General features: G+C 34.3%; 2 protein-coding genes across 7 annotated transcripts in view; one reads left to right on the forward strand and one right to left on the reverse strand.

Annotated features, from left to right (window-relative positions):
- Nucleotides 1-15,145, forward strand: part of LOC134845054 (kinesin-like protein KIF27) — a 539,890-nt gene that overhangs the window by 178,161 nt on the left and 346,584 nt on the right. The window lies entirely within an intron of this gene.
- Nucleotides 1-15,145, reverse strand: part of LOC134844524 (uncharacterized) — a 67,544-nt gene that overhangs the window by 46,565 nt on the left and 5,834 nt on the right. For 4 of the 6 annotated variants that reach the window (XM_063861249.1, XM_063861244.1, XM_063861245.1 and 1 more), the window contains exons 2-4: nt 9,507-9,821; nt 5,845-6,451; nt 4,973-5,057 (exon numbers count right to left, since the gene is read on the reverse strand). In XM_063861249.1, coding sequence (XP_063717319.1) covers nt 4,973-5,057; nt 5,845-6,406 — 647 coding nt within the window. In that variant the 5' untranslated portion in view covers nt 6,407-6,451; nt 9,507-9,821. Of the gene's footprint in view, nt 1-4,972; nt 5,058-5,844; nt 6,452-9,506; nt 10,215-15,145 lie in introns of those variants that run through there. The other 2 variants (XM_063861246.1, XM_063861248.1) reach the window with 2 other exon arrangements.

Raw genomic sequence — 15,145 nt, forward strand, 5'->3', positions numbered from 1 at the left:
AAATACATACAATAAACAAGTTGTCTGAAATCACCTGATAAGCATTTTTTAATACTACGAAGTTGTATGACAACATTTTTCCATGAAACTCTTTAGCTTGGCTTTATATTTTTGTTTTGCCTTGTTTAAAATGAAAAAACCAACAAGCTGAGCTATAACTACGTATTCCTAGATGCCAAGTCAGATGAAAATTATTTTCATAAAAAATTATTAGTAAAAATTGCACATTTTTGTACATGGCTGCTATTTTTTGAACAGTTTAGGTTATATGCTATTATCTAACTCTCAAAAGTGCAAAATATGCAATCACAGAGAACCTTCAATGTTATTTTTTAAACATTTTTTTGTAAAAAAAACTGCGCGTGGAGTAACATAAAAGCAAAAATTTTAAAATTTTTGCACGCAAAAAAAATTGAAAACAAATTTTGATCGTAAAATTGGTTTAGCAAATAAATATAAGCAAACTAAAAATCGTTTTCTTACTTTTTTATGGAAATCGCATGATCAGATTTTTTTGTCCAGAAAAAATCTAAATTTTGATGACCAATATAATCTCAATCAATTGAAACCCGTTATAAGCTCAATTAAATTCATCTAATAACCCTTTTAGAGGAATTTCTGAAAAATAATTAGTAAAAAATTGAAAAAAATGCGTAACGTACAAGTGTCATAATTAGGAATTGTATGATGAGCATTTTTTCTTGAGAACCAATGCAAGAAACCAATGCATTTTTTCAATGAAATCACGCATGGAGTTATATGATAAGCATTTTTTTAAATGAAAATTTATGATATGCAATTTTAGATGAAACTGATTGACATGCATTTTTTGTATGGAGGTCAACGCGAGAGCTTAAAAAAAGAACATGTTTTGAAACAAAAAAAGCAAAAAAAGTTTATTAACAAAAAAAAGATTTTCACTCCAAAATCAAGCGTTGTCCGTTAATAGCAGATATGTAGTTCTAAATTTTTTGAACACATCATTATTTAATTTTTTTTGGTGCACGTTCAATATTTTGGATAAATTACTCTAATTTTTTGAGTTCTACATGTCATAGGGCTGATCTGGAGAGAAATATATCAATGATAACAGCACAAAATGTGGGGCTAGAGTAAAAAGAAAAGGCTAGAACGAATTTCATAGTCGAGTCCCAAATCCGCATAACTATTTGGTTGCTAAGGCATGTGCCTATCATTAAAAAAAATACTAATCTCAGTCTACCAAAATATGTTAAGTTTTTATGCCAAAACAGTGGTCTCGTATCAGGATGAAGCCCCTGAATGATCTGACTGCCTTTTAAAGTCTATGAAAGAGTTTTCACTTTTAAAAAATAATTCAATTTCCAAAAAAAAAAAATATATCACCGCACACGCTATTTAAAGTACAAATTGATATAATTAGCATAATAGAGCAAAGTATTAAATAGTCCAAATAGTATATGCATCAGTTTAATTTGGAATGATTTCAAGACGGATAAAATATCCGCTCAGGCGTTAATAGCACGAAATATTTTGCGCGTGAGTTTTCCCAAATTGGCCATCTTTTAAACCCCCATAACGAAAAATGATCACAGGTGAAATTTATTTATATTTATGGCTTAAGAAAACAATACCTTTCGAATGACACAAAAAAAAACCTTCGAAAATAGCATGTTAAAAAGTCGAAATTTGTGGAGAAAAAACCACTCCGAGCACTAATATTTTGTCACTTTCTTCGAAATTAGTCGGAACAACAAGCGCAAAACGGTCTAAAGCACAGATTTTTATAGTGTTATTTTAAATCAGTGGCTGAAATTTGTCGCTGTAGTACCTAAAAGATGTAACCAACACTTTTTATTGAGGAGATCCCACTGCAACTACTGATTCAATCGCACGTACTCTACAGCCATTAGCCGATTGAAAGCACAACAAAGCGAAACAGCACAAGCATTTGCTACTTGCCAATAAAAAAACAATCAAGTAAAAAACACAGTCCCTGTGTGCGAGGGAAACCTTCGGAAAACGATGTACTTACAATTAGGGGGAACCCCGGTTCATCTGCCAGTAAATAATCAGTACTGTTTCAACTTGAACCCAACAATATCTTTTTTTTTCAGTACTGTTCCAGGACATATTACTGTTCCAAAGACATATTCCAGGTATACATATTACCAGGGGCCGATCTAGGATTTTTTCGAAGGGGGGATTTTAAAAAAAATTTGTCGACCTTTTTTTTAGGTCGACCGAATTGATTTTTTGAGATCTCCCTAAGCAGGTTTAGTCCCCTGTTTTGGCCAAATTTTCTGCGCCGCAGGCGAAATTTTGAAAAACAGTCCAAAAAAGGCGTTTTTAGGCACTTTTTGGAAAATTTTGGCCAAAAAATTGCGTTTTTTCGGTCCCCCCTCAAAGTTAGTATATATTGACGCCAAAGGCGCCTTTCGAAAAATTTACGGGTCGGTCGGCTGAAAATTGATTTCTAAAAAAATACTAAAGGGTCGGCAGAGGGTCGGCCCTTTGGGTCGGCAGGGGGTCGAATCCCTGAGGAAAAGGGCGTCCGCCCCTCCCCCTAAATCCGCCCCTGCATATTACCATTGGCTGGAACTTCCACCGCTAATTTCACAATTAAAATAATTAACATTAACAACTGTCACTAACTTCAATTTTTGTGAAAATTGTCACTCAGCGGCGGAATCACTTTGCAATCGTAACAATTAACACGCGAGTTGCGAATCAGATTAAATTTTTTCCGAAAGAACTATTAAATTAATGATGAAAACTGAATAAATTCTCATAGTGTTGGATGGTCGGATGAATTTGATCCTGCTTTAAATCCCGAATGAATATTTTCTACTCCACTTCAGTCGAAAAATTACAAAGGCGTTTTTTTCGTTTTGTCTTAATCAAAAGAATTTAGCCCTGAGCGTAACAAACGAGCGATTACCTATAAATTATATAGTGTTTGTTTTGTAGTTTTTGCAATTTATAAAATGGTCAATTTGAAGATTTTTTGAAGCCGTACTAAATGCGTCGGGGGCTAGATTGCAAATGGGACTAGACGTGGGAGATGGGAATGCTTTGTAGGTTCAGTTGATATTAACGAAATCCAATTTAAAAAAATCAACTCTATAAATTCCCAGAGCGCTTTAGCGCCCGTATCCATTTAACTTGACAGTTAGGCAGTTAGAAACTTTAGGGTATAACCTTTCAAAATGTCACCCAGTAGACTGAGAACTTTGATTGGTTCTCTTAGAGAAAACAAATCAAATGCAAATTCGGTAATAGCACTACCACTGTCAGTCATAGTCACAAAATTGAATAATCAAAGTGATAAGATAGAGGTTTTGGGCAAAAAAAAACAATAAGACTTTTTTGATTTTCGAAAACAGTAGCGAATAATTTTCGCTCAGTTTTGTGTTTGTGTTCTGATTTCAAAATGAACCAAGCTGTTAATTGCAATCACTTTCTGTTGGCAATGGGCAGCTTAATAATTGCCAATTCGACCGAACTTGATAACTTTGTGCATGATTTATTTCTAGTTTGTTTGCGAGCGTTTAGGCAAAAAAAATAATTGCAAAAAAGTTAAAGGTAAATTCTGAAAGGTTTGCTGATAAAATTAGATTTGAATCGAAGTGGTTTTCAAAAAATGGATGATACTTCTTTAAACTAAAATTTGAAATGCAAAGAATGGAAGACTTATAAAAGAACATTTTCTTTTATTTTAAAGTAAGTTTGAGTTTGAAACCATTAGTTAAAAGTAATGGCCTAGTTGACCTGTAGACCTATAACCGACATACTATAAATAAAAAAGTAGGCTGTTACGTATTACAAAAGAAGACTGTCATGGTCAATGTTATTGTCATTTTTTGCTAACTTTTGTGCCATTAGCGCTCTTGGAATGGACTCAAATTGATTCTTTTGTCATTCCATTACACGCTACATAACTAAATACTTACTGCATGTACACACTTCTAAATTGCGCAGTAACAAATAGAATCAAGCTATCGTAGCCAAGACGTTTTTTGTCTTCGCTGATTTCGAGAACAACCGGTACTCTGGGAAGACTGGGCTCAGAAGTTTCAGTTAGTGGTTATTGAAAAAGAAGAGATCGGTATCGGGGACTTATTAGAGGAAAATATCCTTCCAGATAATCCTTATCTACACTGGAAACGAATCTAAAATTAGTAACGGAGTGAGGCGGATAAAAGATTCAAGTCAAAATTTTTTTCAAATAAATAAACGGAGCCGGAAGTATTTTTATCAAAAGCATCGTCTTAGCAAAGTTGTTGATTTTAACTTTACGGGATTTTGAAAGCTAGCGAGTGATGCATTTATAAAAGAATCAAATGTGACAAATCGGAGATTCACCTTATTCTGGAGAAAATGAGGGGTAGGAAAATCTTTAGTGCCCTGAGTGACCTGACACAGGGATGCGACTATCTACAACATGCGTAACGAAGAGGTTAAAAAACAGTTATGTATTGAAACCATAAGTCCGGCTGATACACTCCAGTTCGCAGTTGTATCTAGATGGGAGGACAAATGTATAAAAGAGTCAGTGATGGCCCCCCAAAATTTGTATTAAATAGGGGTACACCGGGGCTCGTTTTTTGATTTAAAAAATGAATCTTTTATTTCGCTTGTTAAACAAGGATACCGTATCGCTAGAGCAAAAAATTGAAGCGATAATAATTAACGAAAAACTATAAAATATCGATTAAAGAAAAAAATCAGGGATGTTAAGTTGTTATTTGGGTAAATTGATCAGTTCAATCGTTTCATAGCGAATTTGGCCGCTACGAATGATTCTTTCCCCGACTTGTCAGATTTATTTGTTTGAAGCACCATTAAGAATTGTGATAGATCATCAGGCATTATTACTTTGTTTACTGATAAAAATAGTCCAAAAAATAATACATATGTATGGACGTGTGGTGTGTGTGTGTGTGTGTGTTTCTCTGTGTATTATTTAATGTTTGATTGTATGGGTACTCACAAGCATCTGAGGGCGATGACGATGAGGAGGAAGAGGAGGAGGAGACAGGCAATGACAGTCAGGAAGATTACTCGGGTGCTCCTCACTAGAAATACGTGAAACAATTTTCACTCAAAACTTAACTTTTTATCCCCCCCATTCTCTCAAAAGAGTGAGACACAAAAAAATCATGAAGTAGGGTAGATATTTGGGCTGGGGGAATATTGCACTACCTCAAATAAACTTCAAACGGGCTGAAATTGGATTCATTGTTTTAAAGTTTTTTTTTGTCATTAACTCGCATAAATTCGCTCAAAACGCGTCCATAGCGCTGTCATTTATTCCGCTTTTTTGCTACTTTCCTGTTAGTTTCAATGTCTGTACCAACCCCGGTTTTAATCAACTATTTAACGCTTCTGCTGAAAGACAATTCACGCAGTAGCGTGCCGAGGAGGGGGGGGGGGTGGTTGCCCTCAATTCTGGCTGCCAAATTTTTCCAAAGGGCCCCCCCTTAGGTATAACTTTTCTACATCCATTTTTTCCTGACCAACCTCAAAAATTTTCTAGTTATATTGGCGCCTTTTGTGAGCCAATATAACTAATTTTGAGGGGGTGGGGGCAGCGCGCGACGAAACAATGCGTTTTTTGGCCTCAATTTTCCAAAAATTCCTGAAAACGCCTTTTTTGGCCTGTTTTTTGGAAAATTTGTCTGCGGCGAACAAAATTTTTTGACTAAATAGAGTCCTTATAGTTTTTTCGGAGAGCTCGGAAAAATAAATTGGTCGAGTTAAAAAAACAAAGGCCGACAAAATGAACAAACATTTTTCGAAAAGCAGCCCCAGCCCTAGAAAAATTTCTGCGCATGCCACTGATTCCACGTGGTGATAACTAACCGAGTTTTCTTGCCCGAGTTGGTGCTTTGGATTCATTTTGATTCTGCAGCTGTGATTGGCTGGGAAGCTGAGCTCCTGAACTGTTATTTGATGTTTCCTCATTGCTTAGGCCAGTTGAACGAGAGTGTCGTAACTCGGCTAAACTAACGACACTGTCGCTTGGATCGAACATATAAGCATTGCTCGTCCTGTGCATAAGGTCGAACATGTCATTTAGCCGAAAATAGGAATTGTCTCTCAATTTCGAGCCCATTAGCCAAATGTCTGATTTGGCCGAAACAGGCGCTAAACTTTGAGATGAGATCAAGAAAAAGCTAACTAGAAAAATGGCAAATAGATTGTAAAATGAGATAGACTGATTTGATAATTTGATATGATGATCCAAAGTACCGATTAAATTTATTGCATGTGTCGTCGATGTTTGTATTGGTTCGGCTTTTTCCTTCCAGAATGAAGTTTTCAAATTAATTTTCTTCTTTTTTTTCGCGCGAGGGGGACAAGGGACTCGGGGGTAGATGCGGGGGGTTGAAGTAGTCGATGTCCTGGTGCACCCTTTGAGCATGTCTCATTACTGATGCAACTCCAATGGGTTTCAGTTGACTACGCACTAAAAAAAACGAATTCGCTCCTCGAAATTCACAACGAGAATGCGACTTTGATCGCGAAAAAGTTTTTCAGCATTCGAATTTTTATAGTTCTCAGGACAAACAGTTGTTGAGGAATACAATCCCAAGCCTACTAGAATGAATATCTTGAAAACTTTTAGGTAAAATGACAAAGTTATGCAAAATTTATTCGGGGAACAATCGTTTTGCAAGTTTTTGAAAAAATATTTTTTCATTATTCTTTTTCAATAGCTAAAAAAATTGGTTTTTACCAAAAAAAAACCTAATTTCAGAGCTTTATTTAGAGTTTCCTTGGCAAAAAAATTCTAAAAGGTTGAAAATTTATTTGTGAACACATTAGAAACATTTTGCAAAACTTTTCATAATTTTTTTTTCATTGTTTTGTTTGTTATCTGTTCATGAAGACAATTGTTGTCGATTGTGTACTTTTCACAAACTTTCTACTTATTTATGCAGTTTTCACATCAAACTGCACAAAAAAACGACACTAGTTTGAAAAAAAGTGTATATCTTTTTTGTAGTTTTCTTATGAACGTGATCGGATAAATACAGGCTATCCTTTTTACTGTGTAAATTCGGCAACATTTTATATTCGCTTTTCATCTTTAAAATCCCGTATCGCATACTTTGCATACATATATATTTTTTGTAAACTTGTTTTGATTTTTTTCAAGCTTTTTATGCCGAAAATGGTTGGTGTAAAATATGAAGCAAAGAGGCCTCTTTTCATGCTGAGCAGCCGAATGTGTGATGATTCGAGCGACCCTTAAAATCGGAGCTTTAAATCCCGTTTCTGCTCGAAATGCTAGGGCATCTAATTTGATCTTCATGTTAATAAATACTCGCTTATCAGAACGAAAAACTTGAAAGTGTTTTAGTCAATGACTTAAATTTATGCAAAACTTATCAGGTAAACACTAGTTTTGCAACTTTTAAAAAAGATATCTTTAAAAGCAACAAAAACGAGTTTGCAAGCTCTCCCAATAAATCAAAAGTGAAAGACACAGCTCGCCAAATTCGGCCAATAATTACTTTTTTGGGACTTTTTTCAAAATTTTGAAATAATTGTGATTTTTCGCTTTGTCGCAAACTAAAAATTAGTATACATCTAAGCGTCCAAGGCCAAGTTATAACTATAGTAAAATTACTCCACCTAAAAATATGATGTAATTGCCAAAATTTTGTAGCAAGCATAACAATCAATAAGCTAGTTTTTTGCCTTGATATATCAGGTTTGCGACTATAATTTTTAAAAACGAAGTTTTGTAGCAAAAATTGAATACGGGCAACAAAAACTTTTCCCGTATAGCATTTTTCAATTGATCCCAACAAAAGACCTCCTTTTGTGTTTGGCAATGTATCAACAAATGCTTTCGACTAAGATTTGGCTCTGCATTCAATCCTAACTAGACTAATGCATTCAACTTTGCACTCAACGACGTTTCAATCAATGTAGTCTACTATGTTTTGGATTTGTTTTCAACCATGTGCAGGCCAAGATTCGATTAAACAGTTTTACTTCTTTTGTATTAAGTGTTCGACTATAATTCAATTTCCGTTGAAAAGACTGTTTTTTCGTCCTGCAATTCAGATTTTTTTTACAAAAAGGGTATTCGACTATTTTACATAGTATTTGACTATGTTTTAACCAGGTTTTCGACAATGTTTCGAATTTGAGTTTGGCAAAAAGGGCTGTTTTCGACCACGGATTTTGGGTCGAACAACATCTGTGTATTCATTCAACCAAATTCGGTCGAAACATAGGTTGGGCACCCCAACCCGAGAAAGAGCGCCTTTTTATTATATCTTTATACTTCTTTCATGTTATGGTTGTTGATCGGAAAGGTACTCAAAAAACAAACGCCACAAGTCAGGTATTTAGTCCTTTTTGTTTTTTTTTTCTAATAACTTCGAAAATTATCAATCCGGCTAACTCGCAACTACAACTTTTACGTAATTTTGCAAGAGCAAGTGTTTTTTCAATGGTTACTAGGTTTTTCCTGTAAACACTTTTTTCCTGTAAACATCTTATAAATTTTTTCGCTGATTTTTTTTGCCTTTTCTGCGCTTGATTGTTTATTCCGTCAATAGCTCATTTATTCATTTAAAATACAGCTTTTTAATGATTGTATTGAATATTGAACTCATCAGTAGAGGCAGTACAACCAGTTTTAAAGTACAACAGTGCCGAAACTGAAAACTTGTTCAACAGTGTTTAAAAAGAATTGAATTAATACTGTTTAGTTTTGGCGCAAAATTAGAATAAAAATTGGCAATTTGCTGAAATAACGGTTTATTGTTTAGTCCGAAAAACTAATGATGTCGTGGGTGTTTTTTAGTTGTTTAACAAGCGGCATCAAGTAATTTTGGCTAATTTTATCTTCTTAGGTTCCGTCAGTTTGATTTAATTTACTTTTCAATTTTCAAAAAAATTTTTGACTCTGTTGAACAACGTTTTGTTTTTGACACTGTTCTACAGCCCGCCTGGTTAATACAGGAAAAAAAGTTGTCCAGCAGACAAAAAATAATAATCTTTTTCGGGCAGACCAAAACTTAAAAAGTTTTTTAGGCGCCTGCAGAAAAAATTTAGAGTAGGTGTGATGAAAATGAATGCCTTAAAAATATAAAGATGTCTTGAAATGAAAATATAAAACAATTCTAATATATTCAATATTGCGTTTTCTTTCGGCACGCAATCTCCCCTCCATGATTCCTGTATATTGGCATCGAAGGCCTCGGTACCAATATACAAAAATAATGAGGAGAAACTGCGCGCCGAAAGAAATCGCAACATTGACATGAGCATGCCGAAAAGTATTCAAAAACCTCTACTTATTTCAAAAAATTGTCATATATGCGAAATGAGGTCAGGTCGTTCTAGGGCTTCGACATAGTTCAAAAATCCCGATGACCGACCTAGAAGAAGCTCGACAATATTTTTAAATAGCCGCCATCGCCGCCAAAAAAATTTAATGCTGTTACTTTAGAACGCAAAAACAAATCTACTTTAAACAAAAGGTAAAAGAAGTTTGTCACCTGATAAAAATTGAAACAGCAGCAGAAGTAGCCGGTAAATTTGAGTAAAAAATCTTCACACGAGCTCAAAGTTGGCCGAAACTGAAGTATAATGTAGACAATTCAGCACGTGAACAAATAATGGGTCTCCCTTCATTGATTTCAGTTTGTTCAGTTGTTGGAGTTCATCGGACAACTTTTACGAGTAAACTGTGTGCAAGCAAAAGTAGTTGGTAAGAATGATAGAATCGTTTTGAAATAATTGATTAATCGACAATTTCCTGTCAAATAGTTCTGTATCGAGCGCCCATAGAGCCCTCTGTAATCAATTCACACCTGCAACCAACAAATCATCAAAAATTGAAAATATTCAATATAATTGCGGTTAAGTTCGCGGCAATTCACCTAAATTTGCATTGCTATTGGTACATATTATCTGCTATACGCTTGCTTGAAGTTATCCCTGTACTTGATTGATTGAATGAGATATTGTTTTTTTTTCAGGGAAATTTAATTTTGAAAAAAAAACGAGAAGTAACGATGATAATAGGCAAAATTTATACATAGGTTAATCACACTTCGGCTAGTTAAGTCTGCAGACAACACTTCGGGTGTTTATAATTGACGATAGAAAGAAATACAAAATTGGCTTTTTAAGTGAACAAATAATAATCGAAACATCTAATTTAGGACTAATTTTTTATTAACTACTAGGAGTTTTTCTATTTATTGGCGTTTTTCAGGACTATTTATTGACGGCGTTTTTCAATCTGAAATCTAATTAATTTTGTGCTTGTAGCGGGTGAGAAATCGATCGGGCCTTTAAGGACTGTTCTATATGCGCTGTGTTCTCTGCTGTTTGATTCTTCTTCTGTCATTTGTTTTTGTATTCTGACGTGCTATAAAGCAGAGGTCACTGGTGGCGCATCACTTTGATATTAGGGGCGAGAGGCACGGGTTTTATGGGCAGAAGGAACATTACAACTGTACGTGTGTCAGTTTCGCTGCTAGTTAGATTGATTATTTCTATAAAAAGACTGGAGGGGGGGTATTCATTCTCATGACTGAAATGCCAAATCTGCTAAACTTTTCTGCGTTTCTTAAAATTTTTTCAGCGTTTCTTAAACGTATAATTTTCTTTTCCTTTTTAGGTTGTAAATGGGTTCTGATTGGCTAGGGCATTTCAGCCCCCACAATCCCCCCCCCCTCTTCAAAAGCGAGGATGTACTCAACTAATGTCAAAAAAGAAGAGTTAATTATATATGTGTAGACCTACAGCGATGTCACCGCGCTCGCATAAATTGTAACTTTTGTTATCAGCATTTTTTTGAAATGATTCTCGCTTGAAGTTGGAAAATCTTCCTTAAAACTCTAGTTGTTTTGTCCTGTGAAAAAGTTAAAATCCAGAGAAAAAATTGTTCTGGAAACTTTGAAGGATTTTTTTCTTTGTTAAAGAAAGCGTAATTTTATCTGATTTATTCCATTGGCATCTAAATAGGATAAAAAGAGACAGAATTTTAATCTTCATGTCTCATGTGCATAATTTGGTTGTTTTTGCATCCGTCTCAAAGATGATGCTATTTTACCTAGCAGGAAGAAGCATTCATATCTATCTTTTTTCTTAGCACCAATCTATCGCTGAAAAAACAAATCCCATACTTTCCTATAGCATTTACTTTTATTTTTTTTTGCTCTGAGAGAAAAACCTATGGCAAAAAAAAGTAAATGAAGAATAAAGGAATCCGAATCAGTAGCAGATATTTGACAAAAATATAGAAAAATTTAGCAAACAAAACTCAACTCAATGTTGATAAATTGCAAGAAAAGAGAAAAAATGAAGTAAGATTCTCTGAAATAAAATCCTGCAGATCAACCATTCAAAAAAATGTCAAGGAGAAAAGAATAAGTCGCGGCTGAAACCTGAACTGCTTTCCTTCCATCAACTCCCTTTCAAAAACCCACCATAACAATAAGCACAATACTAATATAATAACATTTTTTGGTTGAAAATAGAAAACTTGAGGTATAACTATTTAGTCCACTATTCAATCTTCATTCAATAATATCGTAGAGTACAGGCGTTTTTGCTTAAAAATGGCAGAAATTGAATTTGAAGAGCGAAAGGGTTTAATGAAAAAAAATGACAATCAATTTTGTCTGATTCCAATTGTCGTAATTTTTTCCCCAATTGTACCTAAGTATTTAATCAGTTCTTCTTGATCCGATCAAAACAGCGAAAATAAACAACAAAAATTGATGGAAATAAATTGGATTTTCTTAACAAGTGGAGGCATTTTTGTTCATATTGGTGATATATTTCTGTTCAGCGGGGCCGCTTGTTCCCTGGTGTAAAAATGGAAGATAAGGCAGAGTAAAATAGTATTGCAGGGGTAGAAAATATAACAAACAAACAAATAAAATACGATAGCAGCAAAACCAATCAATTGATTTCAGGGCTTATTTTACCATAAAAAATCAATACAAAAGTCAACATCTTTTGCTTGTATGTTTTTCGCAAATAAAGATATGCATAGTTTTTACTCTAAACATCACATCTAAGCAAGCATCATTTTGCTTGGTATGTTTTCAATTACGGTGACATTTCAAAAAATCTTTTTTTTTTCGGATGGTTTTAAAACATCGCAGATGGATTTATGTTTTTAAATAAGAGTTTATGAAACCTGAAGAGGAAAATATGACTAAATATCAAAGAAAAAACGGTAAAAAAATAACTGTAATGAGACAATGGGTGTTCGGTAAACATCCGATATGTCAAACATCCGCTATGTCATTTATCCGAAAATAAATTTATCCGACCGCCCTCCCACCCTCATCACTGGTTGCCAAACTTTTCCAAAGGATCCCCCCTTTGGTATAATTTGGTAATTGGTATAATTTTACGACATCCATTTCTGGTTGACCAATCTCAAAATTTTTCTAAAGACGCCTCTGGCGCCAATATTACTAATTTTGAGGGGGGTGGAATGCCGAAAAATGCATTTTTTTTGGTCAAAATTTTCAAAAAGTGCCTAAAAACGCCTGTTTTTTGGCCTGTTTTTTTTTTTAAATTTGCTTTTAGCGAAGAAAATTTGTCAACAAAATAGCGTCTATTATTCTATTATTTTCGAAGAGCTCTGAAAATGAAATTGGTCGACCAAAAAAATAGGTCGGCAAAAATTGCAAAAATTTTTAAAACTCGGCCCCCTAAAAAATATTCTGCGCACGCCCCTTCCATTTTTTATTTTTTTCAAGATGTGGCTGTTATTATTATTTCGGCCAATACAGCATCTTCTAAGCGAACGGTAGAAATCGTATCTTTTTCTTAATTTTATAAAAATGTCGGATGTTAGCGCTAGTAAAGCTGTTTTTTGGATACTTGACACACTTTTTGGTTTTTCATACCGGTTGTTTGCTCGGGTCACAAAAAATGACGGTAGTCACGGTAGGTTTTTCCATTGAACTGCAATGAAACGTATTTATTAAAAAAAAACAGGAGAAAAGTGAAACAAAAACGAAAAGAGCGAGTCAGATAATTGATACTGCTGCGTCTCAAGTTTGCTGAAATAAGTTTGCGCTAATGAGGTTCGTTAAAACAGCAGGCAATGCTAAAATAGTTTTTTTTAGAAACACTATCCTAATTTCATTGGAAAACTTAGAAATGGAAAAAAATCATTATTTGCAGCGCAAAGTTATGCGGATAATGATTTTTGTGCTTTATTTTTCCCCCAGACTTCAATCAATTACTTATATATTAGCCCCCCCCCACCTCTGCTCGGGGGTTTCCAGGCAGGCTATTTATGTCTTACTCCACTGAATTGAATGGGGGGCTATTCTCATCCGCGAAGGACCGAATGGGCGAAAAAAAACTTGAGGGCCAAGGACCAAAGACAAAATTAGCCGAAAGTCAATTTTTAAAAAGAAGTAATTGCCATTCAATTAAAATAAATTAAATGAAGCAATATTTTGCTTCTTTCATAACGAAACCCTTGAAACATAAAGTTTTTCCCAATTCGGCGGCGGCCAGTGACAATTTGAAAATTTTGCATATTTATGCCGGTTTTATATTTGGCCAATATCAATACTCAGTCCCTGGAAATCTTTACTTTCTTTCTAAGTTTTAGGTAACTGAAATCTGATTGGCTGATTTTTATTTTCGCGCATTCGGTCCTTTGCGAATGAAGGATTCCACCAATTGAATGAGAGATTTTTTTCAAGAAAAAAAAATAGACCAAGTCTTTAATCAGCGAAACCAGATGTTTAAATCATCAGTGATATCTTACGTTTAAAATGATAAATGTTTTTAATAAATAGTTAGAAATATTTCTCCGGGCTTTTCAACTCTCCGGGTAGCCAGTCTAGCCCGCATCGAAACTCGATGGGCCTTAATCGGTTAAAATATATTTTCTTTGTCAACTGTTTGAAAGGCTCTTCAAAAGTATTCATGCAATGAAGTGAAGTAATTATAGATAACAATTCAAACAAAATTAAAAACTATTTCAATCAATTATAAATAACCCAACAAAGTTCAAAAAATTTCAAATATTTTTTTGATTTTGCATCACTGATGTACGTAGTTGTGCAAAAACTATAATTTTTATTTTGTTAATTAATTTAACTTTTCTGAATATTTTGACATGCAGTCGGGGAAAGAAAATTAGAGGTACTGTTAGTTGAACTCAAAAAATTTTCGAAAATTTTGTCGATTTTTTAGTAAGTCAACCAAATTAATTTTCCGAGCTCTACCAAATCACTAAAAAGACCCTATTTTGGCCAAAATTTTTAGCCGCATGCCAATTTCAGAAAAAAAAACACAGGCCAAAAACAGCTTTCAGGCACTTTTTGGACAGTTTTGACAAAAAAAAATCGTGTTTTCGGTGCGTGCTTCCCCCTCCAAAATAATATATATTGACGCCAAAGGCGACTTTAGAACGTTTTAGAGTCAGTCAGACAAAATGGAGGTCTAAAAATATTACCAAAGGAGGACCCTTTGGTTAATCAGGGAGTAGAATCCCTGAAAAGAAGCGTCCGCCCAGCCCACCCCCCCCCTCCGTTATATCCGCTATTGGGGTTTAAATGAATGTTAATTATAATTAAGTAAAAAAAAGTTTATTTGTATCAAATTACACCTATTACCTTGGTATTCTTAAATTGAAATGCCAATTAAATCACATTTTAATTCCTTTACGGTTTTTTCTTCAGGTTAGCATTATCTGTTCTAAGAATTGGGTAAAATTCAATTATCGCCGGCCAACTTCGGATTGGAATTATATCTGCATAGGCAATTAGATACCACTTGGCTGTACAAATCTAGACGAATGATAAATGACACAAAACAAAAAGCCAATTTATCGTTTTTTTTTTCAAAAACAGAAAACTCGAGCAATTCTATCAATTTGAGAGTATTATTTGTAGAACTAAGTAATAATTGTGAATCTCTATCATCAAGACTGCTCGTATCAGGGCGAAGCCCTGAATGTTCCGACTGCCTTTTAAGGTTTATGGAGCAGTAATAACAGAAAAAAAATGTAATAAAATAAAATGAAACTATTTTTCTAAAATTTGAAATTTTTTATGAAAATCATCCCCTTTCACGCCATGTAAAGTACAAAAGGATAGATTTCGCTCCTTGTAACAAATCAATTATGGTAAATTAGCTTCAT

The sequence above is a fragment of the Symsagittifera roscoffensis genome, chromosome 4 (genome assembly GCF_963678635.1).
Source record: "Symsagittifera roscoffensis chromosome 4, txSymRosc1.1, whole genome shotgun sequence".
NCBI classification, from domain to species: Eukaryota; Metazoa; Xenacoelomorpha; order Acoela; family Convolutidae; genus Symsagittifera; species Symsagittifera roscoffensis.